Source organism: Microcebus murinus, chromosome 20 (assembly GCF_040939455.1).
Source record: "Microcebus murinus isolate Inina chromosome 20, M.murinus_Inina_mat1.0, whole genome shotgun sequence".
NCBI classification, from domain to species: domain Eukaryota; kingdom Metazoa; phylum Chordata; class Mammalia; order Primates; family Cheirogaleidae; genus Microcebus; species Microcebus murinus.
In genome coordinates, this window is record NC_134123.1 from 33,285,570 (window position 1) to 33,300,986 (window position 15,417).

Genomic DNA, 15,417 nt, shown 5'->3' on the forward strand with positions numbered 1-15,417 from the left:
GCTCCGCTCTTCCGCTCCTTCCGCTCCACGGTGACCTCTGCGCGGCCCCGCGCGGGCGGAGTCTTCCACGATCCCGTGGTGCTCCGCGGCGCGGCCTCGGCTCTCTTCCGGTCGCGGGCACCCGGAGCGCAGAGGGCGGTCGTAGCGGGCACCGGCCGTGCGGCGGCGGCAGGTGAGGCGGGGACGGCCGGTGCCAAGCCGCGAGGCCCAGCGGGCCGGGGGGCCGGGGGCCACGATCGGGCCTCCGCGCCCACCGCCCGGCGTGTGCAGGCGGCGGCGGATGGGCCTCGGAGCCCGGTGACATTGAGGCTGGTTCGCGGGGGGCTCCGGGCCCCGGACGCCGCTGGGCCGCGGCCTTTGTGCCGCCCCGGGGCGCCCCGCCCGGCTTCCCCGGCCCGCCGCGGCCGCGAGCTGGCCCCAGGCTCTGACCTTGGGGCGCCCGCTGGCCGAGGGCGCCGGCTGCGGGGAGCGGGCCCGGGTCTGCGCCCGCGGCCTCGGCCCTCACGCCTTCCTACGGCCCCTGCGCGACCGCCCGGGTCTAACGGGCGCTGGGAGGGACGCCCGGCTTCCCGGCCTGGAAGGAAGGCGCCTGTCGTGCGCGCCCGCACGGGCCTGGCTCGAGGAAAGAAGCCAGGCGCGAGTGTTCGTTCAGCCCTGACGTCATGCTTGTTTGTATGCCCTAAGCGGGGGGCATTTCCCCAAAGTGTCCGGCATCCTTTTCATTGTTTACAGCCCCCCCCCCGAAGGGTCAGTTTAAAGGGGGGACGTGTAGGGTAGATGGGGCTGAATCGGTGAGGGCCCAGGTGAGAAGAGACGGTCGACTAGGTTGTCCGTTGTCCGCAGGGATTGGAAGTGGACTCGGGCCTCCTCCAAGTGCCCCTTCCAGTCTGCGTACATGCAATATTAGGTTATAAACAAGCACGCGGTTGAATGTCATGCATGCAACCGTCCCCCCTGTGAGATGTTACCTTCCTTCCCCACCGAGAATGGGGCCTATCGTGGCAGCACAGTGCCTTAACGGTTTTTAGTGTTCTGAGTCGGCTTACTCAATTTTTTTTTTTTGCCCTTGTTTGAGAAAGCCAGTTGTCTATTAATTGCCCGAAGTGTGTGTCTATTATGGCACTTAGTTTACTTACTATGAAGCTTGGTAAAAACATGTTGACTACCTCATCCTAGGCTAGTTTGTGAATTCAGAGTCAGTGGTAAAGAATGGCTCATTTGCGTTGAGCAGAAGCAAACGAACGAATTGCATTGGCTTCCAAAATGCTCTGGGGCAAAAAGAAGACTCATTCCTAATAGGTGTTTACCTTCATTCATAAAGAAGGTGTACCTTCTTATCTTTCAGGATGTTGGCTACCAGGGTGTTTAGCCTAGTTGGCAAGCGAGCACTTTCCACCTCAGTGTGTGTGAGGGCACATGCACATGGTAAGTGTGACTTTTCTTGCTTTTAAATAGACTGAGCTAATATCATTTTGCTTCTCTTGTGTGTAAGGCTCTGTACTGGAGTTTCAAACAGAGATGACTAAGATTTTGATCCTGTTGGGGGGCCTCGGGGGAGATACAAAGATTTCAACACGGCTTAGTTCTATATTAAGGGGTGTTTATGAATCAAATTGAATACTGGTCTGGGTCCTTACTTATACTGGTATTTCCCCTTCTTTTCCTTCCCTTTCTTCCCATTTTTTTCAGGCTCAAGTTCAGTTCCACCCCTTTCAAGAAATCATCTTTACTGTACCTGACCTTAATGATCTCCCCCACACACCAAATTCCCCACCATTTAACTTCACTTGCATGTGTTAAGACGTTGTAGAGCCAGTGGAAGTGAAAGAATATGGACTTCCTAACCCAAGCTGGGTTTAAACCTCATTTCTTTCTTTTTTTTTTTTTTTTTTTTTTTTTTTTTGAGACAGAGTCTCACTTTGTTGCTCAGGCTGGAGTGAGTGCCGTGGCGTCAGCCTAGCTCACAGCAACCTCAATCTCCTGGGCTCAAGCAATCATACTGTCTCAGCCTCCTGAGTAGCTGGAACTATAGGCATGCACCACCATGCCCGGCTAATTTTGTTTTATATATATATATATATATATTTTTTTTTTTTTAGTTGGTCAATTCGTTTCTATTTTTAGTAGAGATGGGGTCTCACTCAGGCTGGTTTTGAACTCCTGACCTTGAGCAATCCACCCGCCTTGGCCTCCCAGAGTGCTAGGATTACAGACGTGAGTCACTGCGCCCGGCCTAAACCTCATTTCTCTCATGCACTGCCTACTTGAGTGTAGGAGTCTTTCCCCACCTGAAATATGTGTAAAGAGCTTACTTCTGTGCCTGGTACATAGCATGTTTAGTTTTGCATTTACCTCGCATCTTCTTTGTACCAGATGCTGTTAGGCACTGAGGGTTCGAGGTGTACAGATGTGTGCGCTCATTCTGGCTTTCAGACGTACCAACTTGTTTGTGGTTCTCAGCTTATGTGGATTTTCAAATATTTCCCCAACGTGTTTCTAGGGAGTGTTGTGAAGAGTGAGGACTTTTCTCTCCCAAGTTATGTTGATCGTCGCGACTACCCCCTGCCTGATGTGTCCCACGTCAAGCACCTGTCTGCCAGCCAGAAGGCCCTGAAAGAGAAGGAGAAGGACTCCTGGAGTGGCCTCTCCCTGGATGAGAAAGTCGAGTGTGGGTATTGAAGGGATCCGCAGGCAAACCCTGCATCTCTGGGAATTGTGTGTGTGTTTGCATGCCCGTGCAGGAGTGCCTCTGGGGGGCTAGAGGACAGCTGTGCACAGCAGGGTCTCTCCGCTAGGTTTCAGAGCGACTGTCCCAGGGCTGCGGTTTCTGTGCTCTGCCTACTGGCCGGATGCTCTGCCTCGGCCCCTTCTGTGCTATGGGGCCCTAGCCCCCACCCCGGGGCGGGGCGGAGCATATGCACGGAACCTTTGCACATCCACTGGGTCAGACGTGGGTTACTTATGGAAAAAGATGAGCGAAATGCTTATCATTCGATAGGAAAGAGGCATGAAAATAACATGACAAAACATTATTATGCTGTAATTCAAATAAATAATTTCAGGCTTTTTTTTTTTACCTAAGCAAACCCCATGTGTTTTTTCCCCTCCTTCCCCTATCACCTGCCTGTGCGTGAGGGCATGTGTGTGCACACGTGGGAGGTGCGCATGGTGCAGGCTGATGCTGTGTCCTGTAGCCCCCTGTTTTCTCCCCCCTGTGTTTTGGGGGGAAGTGGTTGAGCGCCGGGGCAGAGGGCGCTGTCGGGCTGCCTTGCTCTGCGTGCCTGCTGATGGCGGTTCTTTCTGTCCGAAGTGTATCGCATTAAGTTCAACGAGAGCTTCGCCGAGATGAAGCGGGGCTCAAACCAGTGGAAGACGGTTGTGGGCGCTGCCATGTTCTTCATCGGCTTCACGGCGTTCATGGTCATCTGGGAGAAGCGCTACGGTGAGTGGGCAGGGAGGAAGGGTGCGGGTGCCTGTGGCGGGGCTCGGGACGCTGGGTGTGGCCAGCACAGCTCCAGCGCTCAGCGCCCAGTGGCACGGACTCCACACTGCCTGGGAGCCCTGAGATGGGGCCTCCCTTCTGGGGCCCGGCTCAGTGGTTTTCCAGGTCTTAAGGAACCGGCTTGTGTTAACCGAAGTCGTGGGAGATGAATTTATCAGCCAGAATCTGATTTATTCATAGTTTGCTGTACCTGTTTGGTAGTGAACTACTCGCCTACTTTGTATAGCACCCCACGCTGCCAGTAGCAGCGTGTCTGCCTCCCAGTCGTTACCACGAGGCGACTCGGTGGCAGTCTGAGCAGGAGGAGGGACCTGTTGAGTGGCGGTCTCCGCTGCTCTGAGGATTGCCTCCCAGCCAGAATGCTGAGGCTCAGACCTCACAGTTTCGCTTTAGACACTGCTGGGGTTGCCCGCTCATTCTGAGGTGCTTCTCCTGGGTTTTTGTCCCGGCAGAACAGGTGTTTTCACATTCTGAGAAGGTATATTCCATGCTCTTTGGTTGAATGTGGACGTGGGTTAATAACAGACCTGAGCTTTTCTATCTGGTCTTAGGAGCCACCATGGCTCTGTGCTGTGACCTATAGACTCTAGCATAATCTACAGTCTGTAGGGAAGACGTGCAGCTTTTACCTTAATTATTTTATTGCTAACTTTTTACAAACAGGAATAATTTAAAGGCATCAAGAGTTGTTAGTGCTCAGAGATAAAAGCCCCCATGTTTGAGCAGGTGTGGAGTGGCAGGTGTGTGGGGGAGGACCTGGCCCATGTAGGCGTTGGCGTAGAAACGACCTGTAGCGACAGTCTTGCCTCATGAATGTGTCTTGCACTGTAGTGTATGGCCCCATCCCGCACACCTTCGACGAAGACTGGGTGGCCATGCAGACCAAGAGGATTCTGGACATGAGGTCCGGCCCCATCCACGGCTTGGCTTCCAAGTGGGACTACGAAAAGAACGAGTGGAAGAAGTGAGACCCTGCTGTCCGTGCGTCCGGACCTCGCCTTGTTCTGTCACTGCTGTGCAACTCGGCATATTACTGGAAACCTGTTATGTCAAACTAGCAATGCTAATAAATGACGAGTTTACGTGAAATCCCTTGTGATCAGTTCTTTGATAGCTAAGTCAGAGTAAAATGTTTGTTAATTAAAACAAGAAGTCTCTCCCAAGTGTCTGGAGTAAATATATTTTGGGTATAAATGAAATGGCAAGAATCATGTATCTTAAATAGTTTTGTGGGTTTTTTGTTTTGGCTTTTTGAGACAGAGTCTCACTGTGTTGCCTGGGCTAGAGTGCCGTGGCATCAGCCTAGCTCACAGCAACCTCAAACTCCTGGGCTCAAGCAATCCTCCTGCCTCAGCCTCCTGAGTAGCTGGGACTACAGGCATGTGGCACCATGCCCAGCTAATTTTTTTTTCTATATATATTTTTAGTTGTCCAGCTAATTTCTTTCTATTTTTAGTAGAGACGGGGTCTCACTCTTGCTCAGCCTGGTCTCGAACTCCAGAGCTCAAATGATCTACTAGCCTCGGCCTTCCAGATTAGGATTACAGGCATCGGCCACCATGCCTGGCCAGTTTTGTGGGTTTTTTTTTTTTTTCTGAGACAGATTCTTACTCTGTTGCCTGGGCTAGAGTGCCATGGCATCAGCTTAGCTCACAGTAACCTTAGACTCTTGGGCTCAGGCGATCCTCCTGCCTCAGCCTCCTGAGTAGCTGGGACTACAGGCATGCACCACCATGCCCAGCTAATTTTTTCTATATTTTTAGTTGTCCAGATGGTTTCTTTCTATTTTTAGTAGAGATACGGTCTCACTCTTGTTCCGCCTGGTCTGGAACTCCTGAGCTCAAACAATCCTCCCACCTCGGCCTCCCAGAGTGCTAGGATTACAGGTGTGAGCCACTGCCTGGCCAGTTTTGTGGTTTTTTTTAAAAAAAATTTTGTAGAGGCAAGGTCTTACTACGTTGCTGAGTCTGGATTCCAGCTCCTGGCCTCAAGTGAAGCGTTGCTCCCACCTCGGCCTCCCAATGTGCTAGGATTATAGGCGTGACCCACTGTACCTGGCCCTTGTATCTTAAATTGTATAAGGAGAGGTTACATGAAACTAAAAATACAGAATCTTATGACGTGGACATTTTTAGTTTTTGACAAGAGATTGTTACATGCGAGTAAGATCTGCTTACAGTAGCCAGACTGACAAGTTAATTGTAAGCCACTTTTCTGCTGGGACTGTCCCTCCTTCCTTGTGGTGGTTGATGGAGCCCGGCAGCCTCCCTCCAGGACTCTGCTGTCAGTCCCACTGGAGCTCAGCTCAGCTCCCCTCGGTCCCCTTGCTGGTCCCTGGACGCCCTGCCTGGAGGAGCCGAACCAGCCTGGGTGTAGCGGGCTGGCGTGAAGGGGTCTGCCACCCCTTCACTGCATAGGAATGAGGTGAAGGAGAGGTGACTGAGGGTACGCGCTGGGGAGGCCTGGCTGTAACGGGGCAGGGAAATGGGACACACAGAGCTTGAGGAGCAGAAATGCACAGGAAAGGGGCCTTAGCTGTTCGGAAGGTTCGAACTAACCGATTATAAATCCAGAGAGGCCAAGTACACCCCCACTGCAGTGTCTTCCTGCTGCTGCAGAAACGCCCTTGATCCCGAGTTCTAAAGGGCCAGCTGCCCTCCCTGGGAGAGAGGGAATGCCAGGCGCTGAGGCCCTTGTGGGGACCAGTGCGGGCCCCTTGATGGCTTAACTACAAAGCCTGCGCCTCCCTCTGGGTGATGCCGTTTCCAGCTCTTTCCCCCAGGGTGGTCCCCTGCGGTGGGGCTGCAGCCCCTGGCTCTTGTGGCCCTTTCATGACCACGGTGGGGCACCCTCCCTGGGCCGACCATCAGACCAGGCACAGCGGCGCCACTCGGGACGGAGAGGAGGGGCTGTTCCCCTGAGTTGAAGATGGGGGGTCTGCCAGAGTGGATTTGAACCCTGCTGCCCAAACTGCTTTCAACCTGGAATAGCTCTGAATGGGGTCTCCCCGAACCCCAGGCGGTCCGAGGGGTGGTCAGGCTTTTCCTGGCCTTTCCCTCTAACCATGTAGGAACCGGAACTCTTGCGCCTGCTATGAGAATTGCCATGTGTACATGGGACTCGGATTCCAGAATCTGCTGTCGACCCCTGTTCTTGTCTGTATGCCCCTAAAGAAAGATCTCTGTTTTTTCTTTTCCTTTGAGACAGGGTCTTACTTTTCACTTTGTTATCCACGCATGAGGGCAGCGGCATGATCATAGCTCACTGCAAACCTCAGACTCCTGGGCTCAAGTGATCCTCCTGCCTCAGCCTCCCCAGTAGCTGGGACTACAGGTGTGCACCACCATACCTGGCAAATTAAAAAAAAAATTTTTTTTTTTTGTAGTGATAGGGTCTTGCTATGTTGCTCAGGCTGGTCTTGAATTCCTGACCTCAATTGATCCTCCTGCATCAGCCTCCCAAAGTGCTAGGATTACAGGCATGAACCAATGCACCCAGCCCACTTGTAGGATTTTTGTTTCCCATTTCTTTTTTCTTTCTTTCTTTTTTTGAGACAGAGTCTCACTTTGTTGCCCAGGCTAGAGTGAGTGCCATGCCTAGCTCACAGCAACGTCAAACTCCTGGGCTCAAGCAATCCTCCTGCCTCAGCCTCCAGAGTAGCTGGGACTACAGGCATGCACCACCATGCCCAGCTAATTTTATATACATATATATTTTTAGTTGGGCAATTAATTTCTTTCTATTTTTTTAGTAGAGTCGGGCTCTCACTCTTGCTCAGGCTGGTCTGGAACTCCTGACCTTGAGCGAGCGATCCTCCCGCCTCAGCCTCCCAGAGAGCTAGGATGACAGGTGTGAGCCACCGCGCCTGGCCTGTTTCCCCTTTCTGAACATTCTATCTGCAGGTTGGAGGTCTTGATTCCCAGGGGAATTAACGATTCTACCAGGAGACACAACAATGGCTCTAGTGAACCGGAAATTGCGATTACCATGACTGTCTAGGGCAGGGGTCCTCAAACTTTTTAAACAGGGGGCCAGTTCACTGTCCCTCAGATCGTTGGAGGGCTGGACTATAGTTTAAAAAAAAACTATGAACAAATTCCTATGTACACTGCACATATCTTATTTTGAAGTAAAAAAACAAATGGGCAAAAACATCCGCATGTGGCCCGCGGGCCGTAGTTTGAGGACGCCTGGTCCAGGGCTCCTCACGCCGATGAACCAACAGGAAAAGAAGGGGCTTACTCTACTGTCTGGGGCGAGCGATCCCAACCACCAAGGGGAAATTGGGCTCGTGCTACACAAATGGGGTCAGGGAGGACTATGTCTAGCATCCAGGGCATTCTCTTAGGTGCCTCTTAGGGCTTGCCAGTACTATAAATAGTAAAAGTTAGGGTAAAACTACATCAACAGTAGTTTTATGAAAACAACTGAAAGGCAAGACCACCAATGATTCAGACCCTATACGAACGAAGATTTGGGTTAACCCATGGGGTGAATAACCCAAGCCAGGTGAGGCCCGGATAAGGGCAAAGGAAACACAGAATGAACAATGAAGAAGGAAGTTGTGAATATCGACTATGGCTTCATGACAGGTTTCAGAGATAAGGACTATAGCAGTGTCCTGCTTTTGTGTGTGCACGTATGTGCACGTGTGCATATGTATATTAACTGTTTCTTGTTCTCTACCTTCCTTCCCTTATTATTCTATATGAGTTTGTTGGGGGTTAATTTTGCAATTTAGCTTTTAAGTAACAGCACATACAGACGGGGCTGTGGCTGATTTTGAGGAGCAATTCACATAGCCCAGAGATATACAGTGACAGTTGAGACCTTGCGAATTTTCATTTCGGGGTGACAGTGAGAACATCTTCCTTCGTATGAAGAATATTTGCATCCTGCTTGGTGGGGACACAGAGATGTTTTGGTATCGTGTGGAAGTTCATAAACCCGCACAGGAATGTGCACAGTAGGCATAGAGATGTCCATGCCACGTGAGTTATTGTCTCCGAGGTCCAGACCCACCCTTCCCTGCTTGGCTGATGGTTGCTGGGGCTGGGACGCTGCACGCGGCTCGGCCAGCTGGCTTGGCCTCGGGGACACTCGGGAGCCCAGAAGGCTGGAGGAGAAGAAATGGACTTGCTCTTCCTGTGTGCTTCCTGTCTGCATGCCGTCTGTTTCCTGTCTGCATCCGGTCTGTTTCCTGTTTGCTTCCTGTTTCCTATTTGCTTCCTGTGCGCCTCCTCTCTGCCTCTGTTCACTTCCTGTGTCGCCCCAGCGTGCCGCTTCACTGCAGCAGCAGCTGAGTCCCTTGTGAGTTTTTCCCACACTCGGCAGGATCAGCCGTTGCACTGCGAGAAGACGACAGCACCAACCGGGCGCCCCCGCCCCGCCCGGGGTGGGCGCTTCAGCTCTGCACGGTCCCTCCCCGAAGTTTCTAGGTTTTAGTATTATCATTCCAACCTCTTCCCTTTGTTCTTTAGCCCTGGGGATGGTGCTCGCTTCCTGAGCTGCAGCCTCCACGGTCCTATAGAAATCTCTTTTTACCCTTTTAATGACCTAGCTGACAGCAACCTGCTTAAAAGCAGTCCGCGCATGAAATTCTTCCTGTTCAAACAATGGGCGGCGTGGTTTCTGTCTCCCGACTATACGCCGACTGACACAGCGTCCCGAAAGCGTCACCTCTCCTGGACGTTTCCATATAAATGGAATCATTTAGCGTGTGCTCCCTTGTGACTGGCTTCTATCACTTCACACAACATTTTCAAGGTTCATCCATGTTGTAGCACGGATCAGTACTCCATTCATGTTCACTGCTGCATAATATTCCATCGTATAAACATGCCACACTTTATTTATCCATTCACCAGTTGATGGACATTTGGGTTGTTTCATTTTTGTCTATTGTGAATAAAGCTGTTACGCACATTCGTGTACCTGTCTTTGTGTGACATGTGTTTTCATTTCTCTTGGGTAGATACCTAGGAGTAGAATTGCTGGATTGTATGGTAGTTTTCTTTCTTTCTTTTTTTTTTTTTTTTTTGAGACAGAGTCTCGCTCTGTTGCCCAGGCTAGAGTGAGTGCCGTGGCGTCAGCCTAGCTCACAGCAACCTCCAACTCTTGGGCTCAAGCGATCCTCCTGCCTCAGCCTCCCGAGTAGCTGGGACTACAGGCATGCGCCACCATGCCTGGCTAATTTATATATATATATTAGTTGGCCAATTAATTTCTTTCTATTTATAGTAGAGATGGGGTCTCACTCTTGCTTAGGCTGGTTTCAAACTCCTGATCTCGAGCAATCCACCCACCTCGGCCTCCCAGAGTGCTGGGATTACAGGCATGAGCCACCGTGCCTGGCCTGTATGGTAGTTTTATATTTAATCTTTTGAGACACTACCAAACTGTTTTCCAAAGGGTCTATACCATTTTACATTCTCAGCAGCAGCTAACGCAGTTCCTACTTCTCGTAAAAGCCCCGGCAGTGGGCAGCAAGGCCCAGGGTGCTGAGGAGTCTCCCTGGGGCCTCTCGTGTGGCTCAGTGGTCATCAGGTGTGTGGGGGGGGAGGGGACGGGAGGCTTTGAGAAGCCCAAGGGATCCCTGAGCCCACGAAGTACAAAGTACGCTAAGGTGAACTCTGAAAGGGAGCATCACCATGGGAGGTTGATTTTTGTTTGTGTCCTTTACCACCCCTGAGGCTCAGTTCCGGTCCCATCTGCACAGGGGCTCAGGATGCCTTTTAGGGCGTCTTCACCTTGTAGGCATCTCACGCGGCAGCCATGGGAGGCGTTGAGATCTGCACCTTGAAGTTCAGAGTTGGTATTTCCCGCAGGTAATCCTAGCACTCTGAGAGGCCAAGGCGGGAGGATCACTCGAGGCCCGGAGTTCGAGACCAGCCTGAGCAAGAGCAAGACCCCCCCCCCCATCTCTACTAAAAATAGAAAAAAATTAATTGGACAACTAAAAATATATAGAAAAATCAGCCGGGCATGGTGGCGCATGCCTGTAGTCCCAGCTACTCGGGAGGCTGAGGCAGGAGGATCCCTTGAGCCCAGGAGTTTGAGGTTGCTGTGAGCTAGGCTGACGCCACGGCACTCACTGTAGCCTGGACAACAGAGTGAGACTCTGTCTCAAAAAATAAACAAACAAAAAGTTTGTATTCCCGTGGGCTGCATTATCGGCCTTGGACAGCAGAGGGTGCTCTGAGACCTAACTCGTCAGGTCTGTAGCTCAGGGACAGGGGAAACTGTCCGGGAGACTGAGCGAGCTGGCTGCTTCTCCTTGGAACTTTCTCCAGCCCAGAGGGCGAGGCGTGGACACAGCCTCCCCTCCTCTTGTAGTTGCACTTCGCCCACAGGCAGGGGACTTGCAGGGAGGCTGTGGCCAAACCCATTCCTTACCAGGCATGCCCAGCTCTGTCATCCTGCAGGGTCCGCTTGCCCACGGGGACGTCCCACGGCAGGGCCCAGCTCTGCAGGTTGGAAACTTAATCTCACCACCCGGCATTCTCTCCCATGGACTGTGACTTGGCATAGGCCCTGGGACGGTGCACACTCACTCTTCACCAGGGTGTGATGGTGCAGGCTGCTTGCAACGCTGGGAAGAGGTGCTTTTAGGAGCCAGTTGCATGTGGCTTCTGGCATTGCTACCCCCTAACTCAAACAGCACGAGGACTTCATTTCTGGAGTAGCCTGTCATGGGGGTGGAGTCTGATCCCAACAGGCCTGGGTCAGAGCCCCGGCTCACTGCCTTGTGTGCATTATTTCCTAACTAAAGCCCATGAGGTTATCACCCCCATTTTACAGATTAAGAGGTGGAGGCACAGAGAGGTTAAGTGACATACAGCCAATGAAGGTAGAGCTGGGGTTCGAATTTAGGTCAGCTCGCACCAGAATCCAGTCAGTGCAATCCAACGAGCACCCTGTACTGCGCCTGTACATAGTAGGTGCTCGGTAAGTGCTTACTGAATACATGCACACATCCAAACTCCAGGAATGGGTCAACCTCTAAGTGTCTTTTAAAATTACAACCTCAACTTTTTTTCTTTTGTCAGAACCCGCAAACCGAATCAAAAGTCAACAACAAACCCAGCTAAACTCAGATGCCCACGGGTCTCCAACGAACCAGTTACCTCCTGAGCCATCCTGCATCTGCGCTGTGGGTTGCACCTCATTTGGGGATGGATGGTAGGAATCCCATTCCCCCATAAAGTATAATCGTGTGGTGCAATGGCCAGCCAAACTCCAGCGTACCACCAGGGCATGGATCGTGGGTGAGTGTGTGAAGCAGAAGTTCTCAAACTTGGGGGATTACAGACCCCCTTTAAGAATGTGAGGGACGCTTTGGCTGCTACTGTCAAAAATGGACGCATTTGCACCCCAAAGCATGCAAGTCTGAGGCTGGTCTGAGCACGAGAGCGGCCCACTCATCTTGGTTCTCCTGGAGCCTCCCCAGTTTTCAGCACTGAAGTCCCATAGCCCTAGTGTTGTCGTTTAATGCTGCCAGTTACTGTGGCGGAGAGTAGCTCTAACTGCCGAATTTCTGTTGCTTTATTGACAGGCAGGGCATCCTGACAAAGCCCATACCGGAGCAGGACGAAGTCATTAAACACAGGACATGTCCCTGCAGGACACCCGGCAGCCCACACCTCCCGGAAACCCTGTGGTCCTGGGCCGACCAGAAGGGTCGGTCACCTGAAGGAGGACCCTGGTGAGGACCTGGGTGTCCCTCCTAACGACCCTGACACTGTATTGGAGAATTCATGGCGACACGAGGCCCTCCCTGCAGTGCTTCTTGCGCAGGCTGCACGTTAGCAAACCCGGGGCAACTAGTTGAAGACACTCAGCCTAACGCAGCTGTAGGGTCGCAACTGTCTGCCACGGGACTCTGACGCAGGTTGAAACCACTGCATCCATCCCCAAGTTGCCCGATCATGAAAGTCACCTGGGAAACTGGTTGAAAACAAATCCCTTGGCCCCGACCCTGAGCTAATGAATCAGAGTCTCTAGCGGAACGGGTCTGCCGCCGTTAACAAGCCCACAGCTGCTCCTTGAGGCCAAGCAGGGTGGGGAGGCATCGCCTCAGTCAAAGGAGCTTGTTAATACAGGCGTGGGGGCCGGGCGCGGGGGCTCACGCCTGTCATCCTAGCACTCCGGGAGGCCGAGGCGGGAGGATTGGTCGAGGTCAGGAGTTCAAGACCAGCCTGAGCAAGAGCAAGACCCCGTCTCTACTAAAAATAGAAATAAATTAATTGGCCAACTAAAAATATGCAGAAAAAATTAGCCGGGCATGGTGGCGCGTGCCTGTAGTCCCAGCTACTTGGGAGGCCGAGGCAGGAGGATCGCTTGAGCCCAGGAGTCTGAGGTTGCTGTGAGCTAGGCTGACGCCAAGGCACTGTAGCCCGGGCAACAGAGTGAGACTCTGTCTCAAAAAATAATAAAATAAAATAAAATAAAATAAAATAAATAAAGGCGTGGGGGACCCGCTTCTGAAACAGGCTGGCAGGGGAGGGACAGGCAGGTCCGTCCATGTGAGGCTGCATCGCTATGGCAACCCCTTCCCCCAGGACTGCACCCACCTGCGTGGAGAGCTGGCTGTGGTCTCCCATGTGAACGCTAGGTGGCGCCAGGGCCCCTCTGTTGCTTTTCCCTCCATAATTCGCTGGCGTCAAACTTGCCTGCTGAAAAGTAGGAGGGAGAGGTCACGCTCTGTAGATCAAGGGGCGGTGGCCGGAATTGTCCTGCCGTGCGAGTAAAGTTCCTTCAAAAGTCTTGCCTTCGGCCTTGAGAAGTCCACGAGAATTTCCCATTTTGCTCCACGACTCCGCTGCATGTGTTTTAGCATAGAAACAATCATTTCCCGCACATTACAGGACACATCCACCTCCTGGGAAGGGGCACCGGCTCCTGCAGGCTTCTTCGCCCTCCGCACCTGCAGGGGCGAGCAGACCCTCCCTGGCCCGAGCAGCTTGTTTTTTTCTGATTCTAGTAGAGACGGGGTCTCGCTCTTGCTCAGGCTGGTCTCAGGCGGGGACCGGGCTGTCGCGCTCCTGACCCAGCTGTGCAGGACAGGCCTGCCCGGTCCCCCTTGCTCAGTTCCTCGTGGGCGCCAACTCGGGCCGGGAGGCAGGGCGCCCGTCCTCGGGTGCAGCCCGAGCGTTTCCACCTGCTCGCGGGACTGCCGCTTGCTTCTGAGCACGGCCGCTGTCTAATGGTCCCGGAGGGCTCTCCCTGCCCGCGCTGGCTTCCCCAGGTGGAAGCTGGGCGGGAGCTGACAGCCCGAGGCTCGCTTTGGGAGCGGGAAATGGAAACTCTGGGAAGATCCCTGCTTCAGGAAAGCGGTGGGGGGTGGCAGCCTGGCCCTGGGCGGGCGCCCCGCCCTCTTCCTGCTGCCGGTCACCTGCTGCCTGTCTGGAAGAGGTATCCTAATAGAACTTCTGATATTGGGAAGTCGTGAGGATTCCTGAGCAGGTCCTAACGCCCTGGCCACGCAGAGCTCTGGCTCACGATCCAGCCTCATCCGGCCTCGCGATGCGGCCCCCATGTTGGAAACACCAGGTTTTAACGGGCAAAGTTTCCAGAGAACTTTTCAGGGCCCTTTTTCTTTTTTTTTTTTTTTTTTTTTTAAAGTCTCATTTAAGTCTCTTTTAAGTCTCATTCTGTCGCCCTGGCTAGAATGCGGTGGCGTCATCAGAGCTCACTGCAACCTCCAAATCCTGTGCTGGAGCGATCCTCCTGCCTCAGCCTCCCCAGTAGCAGGGACTACAGGCATGCGCCACCATGCCCAGCTGATTTTTATATTTTTTAGTAGAGATGGGGGTCTTGCTGTTGCTCAGGCTGATCTCAAACTCCTGAGCTCAAGCTATCCTCCTGCCTCGGCCTCCCAGAGTGCTGGGATGACAGGCGTGAGCCACCGCACCCGGCCAGACCCTTCTCATGTTGACATCTTTTTGGTTCTAAGAATAAAGCAGCTGCAGCCAGGCCTAGCTTCCTGGCCCGCTCAGTACGCAGAGTGCCGCTTGAGCTGGCTGAACAGATCCCTGTCCCCAAAGGCTTGGCCCCCCGCAGGAGAGAGAAGTGTTCTCTCCAGACTGGTTTAACAGCTGGGTTTGTGCTTCTGCCCCGGAGCTCTGTGGACCTCTGGACACGTGTGGCGGTGGCCTGAGGGAGGTAGGGACGGGGGTGTCAGTGTGTGTGTGTGTGGGTGGGTGGTTACTGTCTCAAAAGCCACAGATATAAACAGGGCATATTTTCTTGGGGCCTCATTTTCATTCAAAGTTTTGGAAAAAAAGTCCTTATTGTTTATAAGTAAAACAAACATGGATATACAATGGAATGAAATAAAAAGCTACAGTTAATTTTGAAAATGAAACACACAACTTCAAAGACACTTGTATCAGGGGCCAGCTTGGGCTACTCCTGGTGTGGGGGGGTTCTCCTCTTCTGCTTAAAGCAACTTGAAGAACAAATCCACCACCAAGATATAGTTCTCGAGCACCTGCTGTGTGCCAGGCACTACGCTAGACACGCAGGGAGACAGAAAATGTGAGAGACGTTTCCTGCTCGTGGGGATCTTGTGTTCTAGAGAGGAGTTTTAGCTTCATCTTCATCATCGTCACCACTATCATTCATATCACCATCATCACCATCTTCATCATCATCACCACTATCATTATCACCATCATCACCATCATCGTCATCTTCATAAGCTCCAAAGCGACGGTGCCTGCTTTGCTCCCCACTGTAGCCCTGGCTCCCAGGGCGCTGCCTGGCGTGCATTAGGTACTCAGTAAATGTTTGCTGAGTGAATGCCTCGTCATCACACGATCACGCTAACATCAACGTTGTGTTCTATCTCGCTTCCTACTGCAACCCTAGGAGGTGGGAGGGATGGCTTTCTGTTCCGGGTGGGGCCACCGAGA

The 15,417-nt window shown here is 52.6% G+C and overlaps 1 protein-coding gene across 1 annotated transcript; it reads left to right on the forward strand.

Annotated features, from left to right (window-relative positions):
- The first annotated feature begins 40 nt into the window (after window positions 1–40).
- COX4I1 (cytochrome c oxidase subunit 4I1) lies at window positions 41–4,591 on the forward strand. The gene is made up of 5 exons (XM_075995842.1): window positions 41–172; window positions 1,346–1,425; window positions 2,501–2,668; window positions 3,311–3,442; window positions 4,334–4,591. The coding sequence occupies exons 2-5, from the start codon at window positions 1,347–1,349 to the stop codon at window positions 4,468–4,470; spliced, it is 516 nt and encodes a 171-aa protein (XP_075851957.1). The 5' UTR covers window positions 41–172; window position 1,346; the 3' UTR covers window positions 4,471–4,591.
- The last annotated feature ends 10,826 nt before the right edge of the window (window positions 4,592–15,417 follow it).